The sequence below is a fragment of the Eptesicus fuscus genome, chromosome 22, assembly GCF_027574615.1.
Source record: "Eptesicus fuscus isolate TK198812 chromosome 22, DD_ASM_mEF_20220401, whole genome shotgun sequence".
Lineage (NCBI taxonomy): Eukaryota > Metazoa > Chordata > Mammalia > Chiroptera > Vespertilionidae > Eptesicus > Eptesicus fuscus.
In genome coordinates, this window is record NC_072494.1 from 30,266,225 (window position 1) to 30,282,177 (window position 15,953).

The following is a 15,953-nucleotide window of genomic DNA, read 5'->3' on the forward strand; positions in this document are numbered from 1 at the left end:
GTACCTTAGTTGCAGGCACATCCCCAGTAGGGGGTGTGCAGGAGGCAGCTGATCGATGTTTCTCTCTCATTGATGTTCCTAACTCTCTATCCCTCTCCCTTCCTCTCTGTAAAAAAATCAATAAAATATATGTATATATTAAAAAAGACATTTTCTACTACCACTCTGGTCCAGGTGGGCTCATCCCATAATGATAGTAGGACAGTGGTGTAAAACAGATTGTTATAGGGCTCTAAAGAAATGAGAAATCTAGAATTGTTTAATTCTTTAAAAATTGCAATTGTTGTAAGATACAAATATAACGTAAATTTTCCCTCCTAAAAGTAGAAATAGAAGTATTTTCAGATCTGTAAGAAATAAATGGATGGCTATTGAGTGCTTAATTGTAAACCAGGTGTCAGTCTTAGATATTAGGTAAGTGATTATGTTCATTTCTCCCAGCAGTGTCCTGAAATGCTATGAATTTCCCTCTTAGGACTGCTTTCACTATGTTCCATAAATTTGGGGTGGTTATGTTCTCATTTTAATTTGTTTCAAGATAACTTTTGATTTTTCCCTTGATCTCATTGTTAACCCTTTCACTGTTTTATTATTATTTTTTATTATAGATTTCAGAGAGGAAGGGAGAGGGAGAGAAACATCAATGGTGAGAGGGAATCATTGATCAGCTGCCTCCTGCACATCCTCTACTGCAGGGGGGATAGAGCCTGCAACCTGGGCATGTGCCCTTGGCCGGAATCGAACCTGGGACCCTTTAGTCCTCAGGCCGATGCTCTATCCACTGAACCAAACCAGCTAGGGCTCTTTCACTATTTAGTAACATGTTATTTAGCCTCCATGACTTTGTGTGCTTTCCAGTTTTTTTTCTTGTGGTTGATTTCTAGTTTTATGCCATTATGGTCAGAGAAGATTGATGTGATTCCAGTCAAGGGCACATATGTCAGTTGCAGGCTTGATCTCAGGCCCTGGTTGGGGTGCGTGTGGGAGGCAACCAATCAATGTGTCTCTCTCACTTCGATGTTTCTCTCTCTGTCTTTCCCTCTCCCTTCCACTCTAAAAATCAATGGAAAAAAAGAAAAATGAAAAAAAAAAAGAAAAGAAAATGTTCCATATGCACTTGAAAAAAATGTATAGTAGTATTCTGCTTCAGGGTGAATCTCTGAAGGTATCAATTAGTGTGTCATTTAAGGCCACCATTTCCCTGTTAATTTTTCTGTTGGAAGATTTATCCACTGATGTTAATGGGTTATGAAAATCCCCTACTATGACTGTATTACTATCAGTCCCTCTCTTTGTTGCCATCAAAATTGCTTTACATATTTAGATGCTTCTATGTTGGGTGCATACATGTTTACAAGAGTTATATCCTCTTGTTGTATTGCTCCTTTTATCATTATGTAGTATCCTTTGTCTCTTACTGTAGCCTTTGTTTTAAAGTCTATTTTGTCAGATGTAAGTATTGCTACCCCAGTTTTTTTTTTGTTTTTGTTTCATTTCCGCTGGCATGAAGTATTTTTTTCCATCCCTTTACTTTTAATTTGTATCTTTCATTCTGAGGCAAGTCTCTTGTAGACAGCACATATATATGGATCTTTCTTATCCATTCATCTACCCTATGTCTTTTGATTAAAGTGATTATTGATAGGTACATATTTATTGCCACTTGATTCTTTTAACTGTGTTCCACTGATTTTTTTTCTTTTCCTTCCTCTTCTTTTTCATCTAATTAAAGCAGGCCCTTTAACATTCCTTGTGATACTGGTTTGGTCATAAAAGATTCTTTTAGCTTTTAATGTTTGGGAAGCTCTTTATTTCTCCTTCAAATTGTAAGTCCTTGCATTTCATCTATTTGAATATTTCTTGCTAGTCCCTTCTGGCCCGAAATGATTCTATTGAGAAATCAGCTGACAGTCTTATGGGAGCTCCCTCGTAGGTAACTAACTGTCTTTCTCTTGCTGTGTTTGTTTCTCTCTTTGTCTTTAATCCTTGTTAATTATGATGTGTCTTGGTGTTTTCTCTAAGAATTCTTTGCCTAAACCAAGCCCATAAAGATTTCTCTTATATTTTCTTCTATGCTATTTATAATTTTAGCTCTTATATTTAGGTCTATGGTTCATTTTGAGTTAATTTTTTTATATGGTACAAGTTAAGGATTGAGTTTCTTTTGCTTATTGATATCCAGTTGTTCCAGAACTATTTGTTAAAAAATATTATCCTTTGCACATTGAATTATCTTGGCACCTTTATTAGATCATTGATTTGGGACCTTTCTTTTTAAAAAAAAAATAATTTTATTGATTTTTTTACAGAGAGGAAGGGAGAGGGATAGAGAGTTAGAAACATCGATGAGAGAGAAACATCGATCAGCTGCCTCCTGCACACGCCCTACTGGGGATGTGCCCACAACCAAGCATGCCCTTGACCGGAATCGAACCTGGGACCCTTCAGTGCCCAGGCCAATGCTCTATCAACTGAGCCAAACCTGTTAGGGCTGGGACCTTTTTTCTTTGTTAACATAAGCATTTACCAACTGATGATCATTGGTGCCAATTCAGAACCAACAGGAATCTCCAATTTGGGGTGTGGTGAAGAAGGAATCTTTATTCAGTGCAAACAGCTCAATAGTAATACAGCACAGCCATGGAATAGCTCAATAGTGTTACAGCTCAATTATGAGACAGCATGTTTGTGTAATATCATGGCTAAGGTTGCCCTCAGGCAAGGTGGCAAGGTGGCCCACCAGTTCAGCTTCCAATGGAAAGGGAAAGTCTGCTATCCAAGCCAGAACAGGACTGACTTATATAGAGAGAAGTACCTGCCCCTTGTCCCTGATTGGTCAGAGTAGGGCTGCTCTGATTGGTTGGTGAAGATGCTAATAGAGATATAGCCACACACCTCCGATTACTTAGGGAAAGTCTCAGTCCTATTGGATCAAATCTCTTATTGATTTCTGATTTAATTATTATGATCAGAGGACATATTTGGTATGATTTTAGTCCTTTTAAATTTTATGAGATATACTTTATGGCCCCAGATATTCTTAACTCATTTATAATCAAATTTTCCTGTTAAAAATTATTTTTCATTCTTTTTTTTACCTCAAAGTGATAATATGCCAAATTACTATTTTATGTACCATTTTTATTTTTTAAAAGGCAATGAATTACAGTTGTACTTTACCTAATCTACACTAAAAAGAAGAGAAAGATGCAAATTGACTGTACCTTTGCGACACCCACCCGCCAATCAGGAGTGAGTATGCAAATTAACCCAACAAAGATGGTGGGTTAATTTGCATACTCAGGTGCTGAGTGGCCGGGGGCAGGGTGGTACGCAGGTGTTCCCCACTGCCCCAGCAGCTCCGGGCCTCTGGGCAGTGTGGGAAGGCAGAAAGGCAGCTCCAGGCCGGAGCGAAGGGGGTGCCGGCAGCCAGAGGAAGGAAGGCTCATTCTTGCACGAATCTTCATGCAGTGGGCCTCTAGTTGTTAATAATTTATTGTTATTTTACTACATATATAACTTTACTGGGTAATATTGTATGAGTATTTGCTGTCTTTGCCTTATTGTAGCCACATGAGTGTAAGCTGTTCTCTTTATGTTTTTCATAGGTCTAAGATCTGGCAAACTTGGTGAACAATGTGAAGCAGTTGTTCGCTTTCCCAGGCTCTTTCAAAAGTATCCATTCCCTATTCTCATCAATTCTGCATTCCTGAAGTTAGCTGATGTTTTCAGAGTTGGGTAAGTCTTTTGAAAGCCTTGGTGTCCTAAAGCACTTTGTTCATATCTCTGTTTTATATTGTGGTCTTTATTCTTTTTGACTTTTAGAACTTCCATATGGTTGGTTACCATTTTAATGGACACAGAGTATCTAATACCTTTTAGTGGGAGATTTAGTGGTGTTTTAAGCAAAAATGAAGAGTATAAATTAGAGAGTACTTATTTCTTTGTGTAATAGGATAAATCAAGTCAAGGCAACCTTGATATATTAGTATATGTTTTGGAAATACCTGTAGCTTTGTACTGATTATTTTGAGCAGTTTTGTATTTAATAGCTTATTTTATAACGTGAGATAACATGTTATTGCAAAGTGCCTGAAGCATGTAAGCACTGACTAAAAAACCCATTTGTTTTTTTTCCCCCACCGGTCTTTCTCCCATTCTCCAAGCTCTTGTGTGCTTATACACACACCAAATCAGACTTGAAGGGGAAAAGATGTTGTAGAATTAACTCTAGAGGGGAGGAAGGCCATCTGACTTGTTGGCCTCGTTTATAATATGATGAGATTCAGTTCTGCTTCAGGGCTTCTCCTTGTGTCACTGCCATTTTGGTGTCTGGCAGCAGGACTGCAGGCATTGCTAACTGCTTATGCTGAATGCCCACCTGAAGTACTTTAAATTTTAACTCTTAACGAGGACACAAATAATAAGATTGGAAAACATTTGCCTGTTGCTACAATTTTATATTAATAGTGTAATTTTGATTCCTAATCAAATCTTAACTTTCCTAAAGTGGCCTAATTTATTTTATCCCTGGTTTTTCGTAGAAACAATTTCCTGAGACTCTGTGTTCTTAAAGTTACTCAACAAAGTGAGAAGCATTTGGAGAAGATTCTAAATGTGGATGAATTTGTGAAGAGAATTTTCTCTGTGATTCATAGTAATGATCCTGTAGCAAGAGCCATCACACTCCGGTATACTGCATTGCTATAATGATTCACCACAAGATTGTTTGAGTTGTAATTACATAACCAGAAAAGGCAATATACTTACTTTTTCATTTTGATTATTAAAAATTTATTTTTGTTTTTTCAACTGAGACTCAATGCAAAAATACGATAACTGTACCTATTTGTAAATACTTTTGTTTATCATCTATGATACTGTTTTGCTTGTATATTGTCACCTAACTTATTTTTAAAACATTCCTTTCTGTAGGTAAATGTTCTGGTCAAATAACTAGGATCTGAATGTAGCTTAGCTTCAGCTTATTTTGAACTTACTGACCTTCTTCTTACTGTTTTGTGTTAGTTTTCTTTATTCATCCTTAGTTATGTACTCATTTGTGCATGCAGTAATTTGTATTTTAACTCCTTGGAGAATGCCAGATATAACCACTGAAGTTTCAACAGCCTTTTGTTTCTTGGCACTAAAAAAATTTTTTTTAGAATTTAAAAAATATTTATAAGCCTTATATCCAGCTTGAACCATGTTCTCTTTTTAGCTCTGCTGTCTATGGAATCACTTGTATAATTATGGGATTTTTTAAGAAATTCACTTTTCTATTACAGGGTTCATTTCTGACTTGCTCTTTTTAACCATGAAGTCTAGGATATCACTTCTTCCCTGTGTTTCCATATTTTCACACCTGGAACTGGTTATTCCCTCTTATTCATAATTAAGTGCTTTTGTCATTCATATTTTAAAGATGTTTTCTTTTTTGCCCATTACTTTAGACTTATAAATTACAACAACAAATGGTGGAAGATGCTGGGAGATACTCATTGCATTTGAAATGTAGTGCTACAAATTATTTATAATATTACCAGAAATATTTCAGAAAGTAGTATCATGGGATTATGCATTTTTTGCCCTTTTATATTACATAGTAACAAACTGCTAATCAAGATATGTCAATATTAGCCTACTTTAATTTTTTCTTGTATAAAATATTAGATTAATAGTTACTTTTTATTTATACATTTTGAAAAAAATTAATTTCAGAACCTTTTTTCTAATTGAAATTAAATTACCTATTTAGTCCATTTTAATATCTTGTATCTAAGATATTACTACTTGTGTCCAGTCGATAATATGAGATGATATGTCAGGTAGCAAGATAACTTAGGACATTGATTTTGAGGAAGGTTATCATTGTAGGAACTCTGTTTTGTTTATTTTGTTTATTATTAAAATTCATGCCTTTCTGCTGAAAAGATTTTTCAAGCTTTACTTTCTGTAGTTTATGTTACAAATAATAGATTTATTTTCCTTTTCTGAATTTATAATTTTATTATAGAGTGGACTGTGTTTTTTCAAATTTTATGTTCCTCACCCTTGCAGTTCCTGATATGACTATCAGGGGGCATTCATTCTCTGCATCTGTTCTTTTGATTTTGAGGATGAATTTGAAAATCATGGTACTAATATTTATTGATGTGGAAAAAAGGACTGGAAAGTCTTACTTTTTTTACTTTTTGGCTATACTTAATATCAAAAATGTTAAACTCATAATGCTTAGCTAAATTGGACTTCTCTATGCAACATTGGAAAATTGATATTTTAATGCTTTAATAATTCAAAAATTTCTTTGCTGGGCTGTGTTTGATACCTGGGATGTACTTCAGGATGATTTTTTAAAATTTTGCTTGTATTAGATAATCCATTTAATTTTTCTGACATACTGAAATATGGAAAAGTGGTTAGAATGTCAGTCACTGCTTGTTTCCTAAAGTTAATGCTTTATTAACCTGGGATGATGGAATTACCTACAAACTTTAGTTTTGATAATCTAGCTTTGCCTTGCTTCTGACCTTGAGTGTATTGTTTTTGCATTTTTTCTGGTTTCTCTGTTTCTGTAGGATGTTGGGGAGTCTGGCATCAATAATTCCTGAGAGGAAGAATGCTCACCATAGTATTCGTCAGAGTCTGGATTCACATGATAATGTAGAAGTTGAAGCTGCTGTTTTTGCTGCTGCCAACTTTTCTGCACAGTCAAAGTAAGCATAGGCCTTTCAAACGAATCATTTGGATTCCCAAAAAGAGGTTTTGAAGGAATAACTCAGCAATATCAATAAATATTGAGCAATACAGAAAAATGTAAATGGCAGGGGTGTTTTCCAAATGGGTTTAGATCACACTGGGGAAGCAAAACTTAAATACATAGAACAGAAGAGTTAAGTACAAATGTTGGCATTACCTATAAATGAAATCAGAGTTTCCAGAAGGACGGGATCAGCACAGTAGTTGAGGAAGGCTTCATTGGGGAGCAGAGCTTTGTTTCTTGAGGAGCCTCCCCTAGACACATACAGCCCTAATATGAAATTGCTGCTTTCTTACTGTCTTCTCAAATCATGGCATTAGAGCTGTACACGATTTGACAAAGACAGTAGTAACTTGAGTTGAAACCAATTTTCACCTATTTGGGAAGTCGTGTTCTTACAGAACATTTTTTTTGTGTGTGTGGGTGGGGGGGGGGTGAAATGTTGATCATGGTTTTATTACTGTGTTTGACTTGTTAACTTACTCTCTGCAAAAAGTTTATTATCCCCTCTAGTGACTGATAAAAGTAGCATTGCTTTCTGGAGGGCATTTGATAATAAGTATTTTGCCAAATATCCCTTTGACCTAGAAAATCCACTTAGAACTAATCCTAAGAAATCAGCAATGTGTATTGATATTTATTTGCAAGGATACTAGCTGTAGTGTTATAATAACAAAAAAAATGCTAGTAGCAACCTAAATTCCAACCAGTGTGTTTGGTAAATATGGTTGTACAGGTGGAATAGTACATCAGCTTTTAACAACTGTATTTTAGAAATGTATTTAGAAACAGATTATATAATAACTTATGTGATATCAAATTTATTTAATAAAACACAACGTACATATGGAATAGAAAAAAGCTAGAAGGATATATATCAAAATGTTGTCTCTGGGTTGGTAAGATTGTATCTACATTTTTATTTTCCTTTTTATAAATTTCTCTATCTTGCCATGAGCAAGTTTTGGTTTTATAATCAAGTGAATAATAAATGTTATATTTTAAAATAAAAATTAGCATTTCCATTAAGAGCTTGTGCTACATTTGGGTAACTGAAATAATCAATTTTCTTTCTTCAGCTTTTAAGTATGTGCATATTCTCTTCAGCTGCTTTTTCAAACCTTAAGAAGTTCAAGATTACTCATCGGAAAAGGAGGGTAGAGAATAGAAAGCATAGAATTTTTAATTTACTGCTGTAAATTAGTAGAAATGGCAGTAATGGAAGAAGAGAAATAACTGAATAAATACAGTTCCTATTGGTGCTTTTGAAAATTGGCAAATGTTTTTATTATTGAGAAAATCATTGATATGGAGAGCTTTTTAAAAATTGCTTTTATGATTGGAGGTATTATCTAGTGAGTTGTTCACACCTGATTAGCACTATCAAGGTCTCAGTACGTTATAATGTTAGATTAAATACATACTTCCAGTGACTCCAAAAGTAGTTTTTTAAATGCAGTTTCTAAATGATAAGTTTATCACTTAGGGATTAGATTTTATTTATGAGAATCATTTTTTATTCACTTTTTTTCTTCTGTTATCAGAAGGTAATTTTATCAGCTGTGGAATTTCTGATCTATGTTGTGAAATGATTAAGACTAAGTAACATAGAAACAGCAAGATTCTTCATTTAAAGAATTGATGACCAATAAACATTTAAATTAACAGTTATGTAGAAGCAGTTTTTAACATACCAGGCTTCGGTATACACTTGTAATTTGTAATACTAAAAATACCAAATTAGTTCAATAGAAAGCCTAAAGGACCTATCTAAATGTATGTGAAATAAGCAAAATGTATCTTTTTGAGATTATAGTTTATCTCTTTCTCCAGAGAAAGATGACCTGGCGGAAGATCAGATATCTCAACTAATACTGATGTATTTTTATCTTAGTATTTTAATTTACCAATTTTGCATCTTAAATAAATAAGAGTAACTGGCCAAATAAGACCTTGAGAATTTAATTCTATTCTCCCCTGTCTACTACCATAACCACATCTGACTTGTTCTCACAAAGGTTAAGATTTTATACTTTTAAAGAGCTAGTCCAAATCATAAAATAGGAGTTGCATGCAAGCCCAGTTGCCTTCAGGGGCTAGGGGAGCATTGTCAATGAGAGAAGTGCCCTCTACTGGCGACTGTGGTGAACTTAATTGCACTCAGTTGAGAAAATGTCTTCTAATCTCTCAAGTCAACTCACTCTTAAGTATTTAAAAGAAAAATAATTTGCAAATGAATTTTATTTTAGAATTAAATATTCTAAATTCTAAAACAAAAGCAATTTTATTTTTAAAAAATATTTTTTTATTGACAAAAGCAATTTTAGAAAAACCTTTCAAAATTTTACTGCAAAGCACAACAAAGTATAATTCTTGATATATTTCTGCATAGACATAAGGAAAACTTCAAGATTTCAGAATTATGATGTACTGAATGATGATAAGGTTACAGAGATAATGCATGTAGTTAAAGAGTGTAAGAGCACAATAGAATAATTGAGAACAAACTGAATTAATTTCAGAAAACACAATTATACACTAAACTACCAGAGAAAATTCTAGAAAACAAATGAATGTACAATCATGCAGTCCATTAGTTGTCAATAGATGATGTCATATATTATGTAGCCTCTGGAAAACTCAACTGTTCACTTGTGAGAATGAAATTAAAAATAACAAATCATATCTTAATAGCAGGAAATATTTTATTTAGACATCCATTGAATTAGTTTAGAGGAGAAGTAGTTTATGTCTTATGTATCATTTATTATGGCTAAATAAGCCAGGTTTGATCCTATTACTCTATCATGTTTCTTTACATATTATATTTTATCTTATATTCATTTTATTAATACTTTTGCAACATTCTGTGATATTTCTATTATATAGAATCAAAAGCAGCACCCTGTAAAATACTTAACACATATGTAAAGCTAAAAACACATGGCTAACGTTAGTTTGGCTTTTATAGTAGGAGCCTATTCATATTTCCTAAGGTATTTCTATTTGTTTTTCTAAAATTCAGAATATTAGAAATAGCTTTTATTGCTTATGTAATCAGCTTATGTATTAAGAGCTTGTCTTAATTTAAAATATATCCTAAAACATAATAGACTGAGATAGTGACCTTGAATCTTTCCGACAGTATCACTCAGTGATGCAAATTGCAACAGCACTCGTAAATCAGAGCATCTTTCCTCGAATACCAAGTGAGAACAGTGTTGGCCTGACCCCATTTGCCGGTTGGAGTTTTGGTTTCAGTTGCATTTCTTACCCCATCCCCAGCACCTGACATTTGGAATATTAGTTAAATTTTGGAGTACGTTATTGGCATTTCTCCAGTGTTGATTGCGTTGTGTTTCTTTTAAGTCCTTAGAAAAGCTTAATTATTTGGTTTTAAATTTTTTCCTGTTCTCTCTTTCCAAAGGGATTTTGCTGTGGGAATCTGTAACAAAATCAGTGAAATGATTCAAGGTATGTGTGTTTTATTTAGTATTATGAAGTGACTTAAGGGGATTTACTAGTATATTAAAAATAGCTGCTAACATTTATTAAGTACTTATTATGTGCTAGTCACTAATTATTCATTTATTCATTCAAATAATACTTATTAAGTATCTTCTAAATGCCAGAACTGTTCTAGGTGCTTAGGATACCATAGTGAATAAAACAAAGTCCATGCCCTCACATAAATCTGCATTCTAGTGGTGGAAGGAGGAGGGGTGGCAATAGACAAATAAAAATACGACATATTCAGTACTACCAGGAAAAAGTAAGGTGGATAGTGAATCCCTAGAGTAGATGGTAGGGTGAAAGGGGGAACTTTACTATTTTATATATGTTGATCATGGAAGGCCTCTGATGAAGTGTTATTTGAGTGAGAAATGCAGATATTTAGGGAAAAAACATTTTGATTTGGGGGATGGCAGTACCATTCATTAGAAGCTCTGGGGTTCTCTCGTCACTGTACTGATATCCCTCCACTATCTTCAGTTACAACTACAATGCAAATTCCTTACCATAGTCTACAATGGCCAAGATTTCTAATGTCATCTTCCATGCTATGGTTCATGTGGACTAACCCCATTTAAAAGGGAGCTCAGGCTACAGCATTGAACAACTTTAGAGAACACTACATCCTTTGACTTTTACTAAATGACATTCTTTTGAATTGTGCAACTTGGCAGATATTGGTAGTTAATGCTGTTTTACAGAAAAGGAAATAAAGTCACTTAAGTGAAGGCCAAGATACAGTGGTTGAGTTTTGTCCTGTTCCCCTTTATTCCTTTGTCTTTTCTCTCACCATCCTAAAAGGACTTTCCTGCAGAAAGGGCTATCTCTAGAAGGAAGCATCACTCATTTATTGAGCAGATTTTTATTGAATTCTGCTGTATCTGACAAGATCTCAGCAAGAAACAGATGTTACACTTAAATTAAGATAATACAAGGAGTGTTTAATGAAGGAACCATTTACAAACATATGGGCAGGGTAAACTGTATGTGGTAATGTAGTCCTCACCCCTTTAGGATGCAGGGGAGGGAGTGGTTACCAGAAACCTGGAGTCATGTCAATAGGGCCACTTTGAAAAACTGATCTTCGGTGAACATGATGTGGCCCTGCAGAAAGGGAACCAGGGAATAAATACTCAGACTTCATTCTTCTCCCTCCCATCTCCTGGGATTCTGTGCTTTGGCCAAACCCAAATAGAGGCCAAATAGCAAGGGAGTTTGTTGATGTGAACCACCGTTGAAAGTTTAAATGCTATCATATGTTGACACTAAACATTTATTTTACAATGGGAAAGCGAATGATTTGCAGAGTATAAATTAGATTCTTAAATATATACAGCACATGGTGATTGACAATTTTTGTTCTCTATCACCGCAAAGCCATACTGTTGAAGAAAATATTGTTTGTTTGTTTGTTTAGCTCTATTGTTGACAGAAAAAGATACATTGGAGTTCATCTTCATAGAGTTCCAGCTGAGTATGCAGTAAAGAAAGGCATTGCTACACAAAGTTCAGAGAACTTCACAACCATTCCATGCAGTCTCTTCACATCTTGATCTTGAGTTAGTGTTGAAAGAAACCATTTTTAAAATTATAAAATCATAACATTTTAGCCATTGAGTGAGTATGTGTATGTGTGTATATAGATGCTTTTTAGTATGCTATGAGAAGAAATAGGCAGCAAAAAGACTGCTTTCCACTGTGCCTTTTAAAGGCATTTTCTATTGGATGTAGTTTTATAGTCACTGAAAAATTAATGTTAAGATAAATACTTTTGGACAAAACTATTGCACTGATGGATTATCTCTCACAGTTATCTTTAATGTTATAAACATAATATTAGTATACTATTTATTTTTAAATGGATATTGTGCCAATTGATGCAGACCTTTTAAATGTGAACTATTATCAAGGATGATGGTCAGAAATCTTAAGAATCCTTTTCGCATCTAGGCTTAGCCACACCGGTCGACCTGAAGCTGAAGTTGATCCCAATCCTGCAGCACATGCACCATGATGCCATCCTGGCCTCCAGCGCTCGTCAGCTTCTACAGCAGCTAGTCACATCCTACCCTTCCACCAAAATGGTGATTGTTTCTCTGCACACTTTTACTCTGCTGGCAGCTTCATCTTTGGTGGATACTCCTAAGCAGGTGATTTCAGTTTTCTTTAAACTGTCTTTTCTTCACTAAACTTGCATATTTAAATATATGATTTTAAAAAAAAAGTAACCCATAAATTTTAATATTATTAAGATTCTCTTTCTCTAATAAAGATCTGTTTAATTACCTTTTGCTCATTTTTTCCTTCTCTATATTCACAATTCTAATTTTGGGGATTTCTTGAGGAAATGAGGTAGAGGTGGGTACATGGCAGAGCATGGAGCATAAAGAAAAGAAAGGGTTGAGTGTTAAAGGCCAGGTGCTGTGCTGGAACTGTACAAGTTAAATGATAGTATCATTTTATACACAAACAGAAAGAGGCCTAAACATGGGCACATAGCTGGTAAATGACAGAGCTGCAATTTGAAATGAGTCCTGTCTCAAGTCTAAATGTTTTGCTAAACTCCATTGCATCCGTAAAGATAGTTTCAGTGACAGTATTGTTAACTGAGTGACTTTCTTTTATAGATCCAGCTTCTCTTACAGTATTTGAAGAATGACCCCAGGAAAGCAGTAAAGAGACTTGCTATTCAAGATCTGAAATTACTTGCCAATAAAACACCACACACTTGGAGTAGGGAAAACATTCAGGTATGTTTGAACATTAATAACTTTGAACATTGATAATTTATATAGAAAAATAATAAAATATCAAAAACATTGTTTTGCTTTACATTTTTTATATCATCTTTGTCACGTTCTAAGTGTTTGAATATGAAAAATTCCTAAGAGCATTGTTGAATTTACAGAAGTTATTTTATAAGTGGCAGAGTAAATACATAAAACTTCTGTTATTTAAAGTTTGTTTTAGTGAATTAGACTTGCCTCTCAATTTCTTATTAATTTTTCCATAAGCAGCACTAAGACTAGTTGAGAAGCCCAATTAAATTGTTTATTGTATTCTTGTCTTCTTTAGTCAGTTTAGGAGAAGAATTTTGGTGGGCATCACTCATTCATGGCTCAGTAGGAGTCAGAGCCAACTCAATGGCACATAATACACATCAGTTTATAGGTGGTATATAAAGGCATGAGACTGGATGAGTCACTTTGGGAGAGGGTATAGATTGAGGAGATTTAGGAAGTGATAAAAAAAGAACTAGCAAAGGAGCCTGATAAGAAACAGGATTGTCTTATAGGAAGAAGGCTGTGATCATCCATGTGAGACACTGCACACTATATTCTCCAAGATGAGGACTGATAATTCACGTGTGCACTTAGCAATAGGAAGTCATTAATGACCTTTACGAGAGCAATTTTATTGGAGCATTGTGGGTAAAAGACTGATTAGAATGGAGAAAAACAAGAAAGATATTGGAGACAGTGAGCATGGACATGTTTTTAAAGGAGTTCTGCTCTAAACTGAGATGGTCATTTGTTTGCTAATTGTGAACTATAAGTCTGTTCCAGGTCTTCCCTCAAGTCCCCTCTGCAGGGTGATCACCATTGCTAGTTTCTTATGTGTTCTTACTGAATTTTTCATCCAGATGCGAAGATGTGTATTTTTTTTCTATACATATGAAAATACACAATATGCATGTTCAGAACCTCTTATCACTTAACACTGCACTGTGGGGGACCTTTTCATATAAGCAGGTAGTTCTGCATTCTTTTACCAGCTGTGTGGTGCTCCCGTTGTATTCCCAGTTCCCCACTGAGGACATTAGTTTCCAGTACTTTTACTGTTATTGTTTACGTTGCTACATTGACTAGTTTGTAAAAAAAAACAAAACAAAAAACAAAAATCACCTTTGTGAACATATATTTCTAAAAGAAGAATTTGGAGGTCTAATGATACATACATCTACATTTTTGAGATTTATTCCCACAATGAAGTTTACACCATTTTATGCTTCTGTCAATAGGGTATAACTATACCTATTTCCCCACACAGTTTTCAGTGCTGTGTATCATTAAGTTTAATCTTGGCCAATCTGGCCGGTAAAAAGCAACTCTTATTTTAATTTACATTTTCAGATTATGAATGAGGTTCAACATCTTATATTTAAAAGTGATTTGTTTAATATCTATGAAGTTCTGATTTTTCTATTGGATTTTTTGCCTAGTTATTACCAATAACTTTTTATGTATTGAGGTTATCGGGCCTTAATTGATCTTAAATGATATACTTTTTTCAGTTTTATCAATTGTCTTTTTATTTTTTATTTTCCCATGTCAACTCTGTGCTTTTTGTAGTTTTTAACTTTAAAAATATATTTGATTTAAGAGAGGAAGGGAGAGAGAGAGATAGAAACATCAATAAGAGAGCATCATTGATCAGCTGCCTCCTGCAGGCACACCTCACTGGGGATTGAGCTCACAACCCAGGCATGTGCCCTGACCAGGAATTGAACTGTGACCTCCTGGTTTATAGGTTGATGCTCAATCACTATGCCACACCAGCTGGGCTCTTTTTTTTTTTTTTTTTTAATTTGCCATAAAAATAAATAAGGATCTAGTTTGATTTACTGAGATGACTGGCCATTTCTCCTTTAACTTTTTATTGAATAGTCCCTTTGATTTGAAATGCCATTATCGTGTATTAAATTCTAATGTGTATTTGAATCTGTTTTTGGGAAGGTCTCTTTAATTGATTTCTGTGTTCATGAGTAGGAAAAAAAAACTTTTGATTTCTATGGATTTATTATATATTTTAATATTTAATAGGGCTTTTTTTTTAGGCCTCTCATTATACTTTGTCAGAATTTTTCTGGATCTTTAGAAGCAGATAATCTACCTCCCCTCCCCAATTTTGTCAATTTTTTTATTTGGGACATATTACATTTATTGTTTAACTTTTCTGAAATTTTATTTTTAACTTTTCCCCTAGTCTTTAAGTTTTATTCACTTTCTGAAACTTTGTGAGAGAATGGCTATTAGTTCAGTTTAATAGGCAGTTAGTTATCTGACCATTTATATCATGTGCAGTCTTGTCAGAGTTCTGATAATAAATATACAGAATGAGGCTGAGTGTATGTTTATAGCTCACTAACATTGTAAGGAAAACTAGCATATTGTTTTTGGTAACACTTCAGACCACCTGAGTCAGGAGCAGAGGAGAGTAGAGGAAATGTCCTGAAATGGGAGGAGGATAGGGAGCTCACTCACTTATAAACTAGATGGGATGTCACACTCTACTATTTTAAAAAATACATACATATATGAACTGCTATTCATATCTCTTAGGTAAACAAAATATGGTGGATGTTCTGCTTGTGAGGACTAAACAGTACACATGATGACTTTCTAAGAAATAGTCTTTATTTTTTAGAACAGGTATGGATTTACAGAAAAATGGAGACAATAGTACAGAGGATTTCTACACACCCCATAGCCACTTCCCTGTTATTGATATTTTATATTAATGTGGTACATTTGTTAGAATTTACCAATATTGATACATTATTATTATTAACCAAGCTTCATACTTTATTCAGGTTTCTTTAATTTTTACCTTTTGTCCTTTTCCTGTTCCACGATCCCACCCAAGATAATGCATTATATTTAGTTAACATGCCTCCTTA

The 15,953-nt window shown here is 34.2% G+C and overlaps 1 protein-coding gene across 1 annotated transcript in view; it reads left to right on the plus strand.

Moving 5' to 3' along the window:
* Nucleotides 1–15,953, plus strand: part of INTS7 (integrator complex subunit 7) — a 48,620-nt gene that overhangs the window by 2,527 nt on the left and 30,140 nt on the right. The window contains exons 2-7 of the mRNA XM_008145989.3: nucleotides 3,609–3,738; nucleotides 4,545–4,691; nucleotides 6,579–6,716; nucleotides 10,188–10,234; nucleotides 12,224–12,423; nucleotides 12,901–13,023. Of these exons, the coding sequence (XP_008144211.1) occupies nucleotides 3,609–3,738; nucleotides 4,545–4,691; nucleotides 6,579–6,716; nucleotides 10,188–10,234; nucleotides 12,224–12,423; nucleotides 12,901–13,023 (785 nt within the window). The remainder of the gene's footprint in view (nucleotides 1–3,608; nucleotides 3,739–4,544; nucleotides 4,692–6,578; nucleotides 6,717–10,187; nucleotides 10,235–12,223; nucleotides 12,424–12,900; nucleotides 13,024–15,953) is intronic.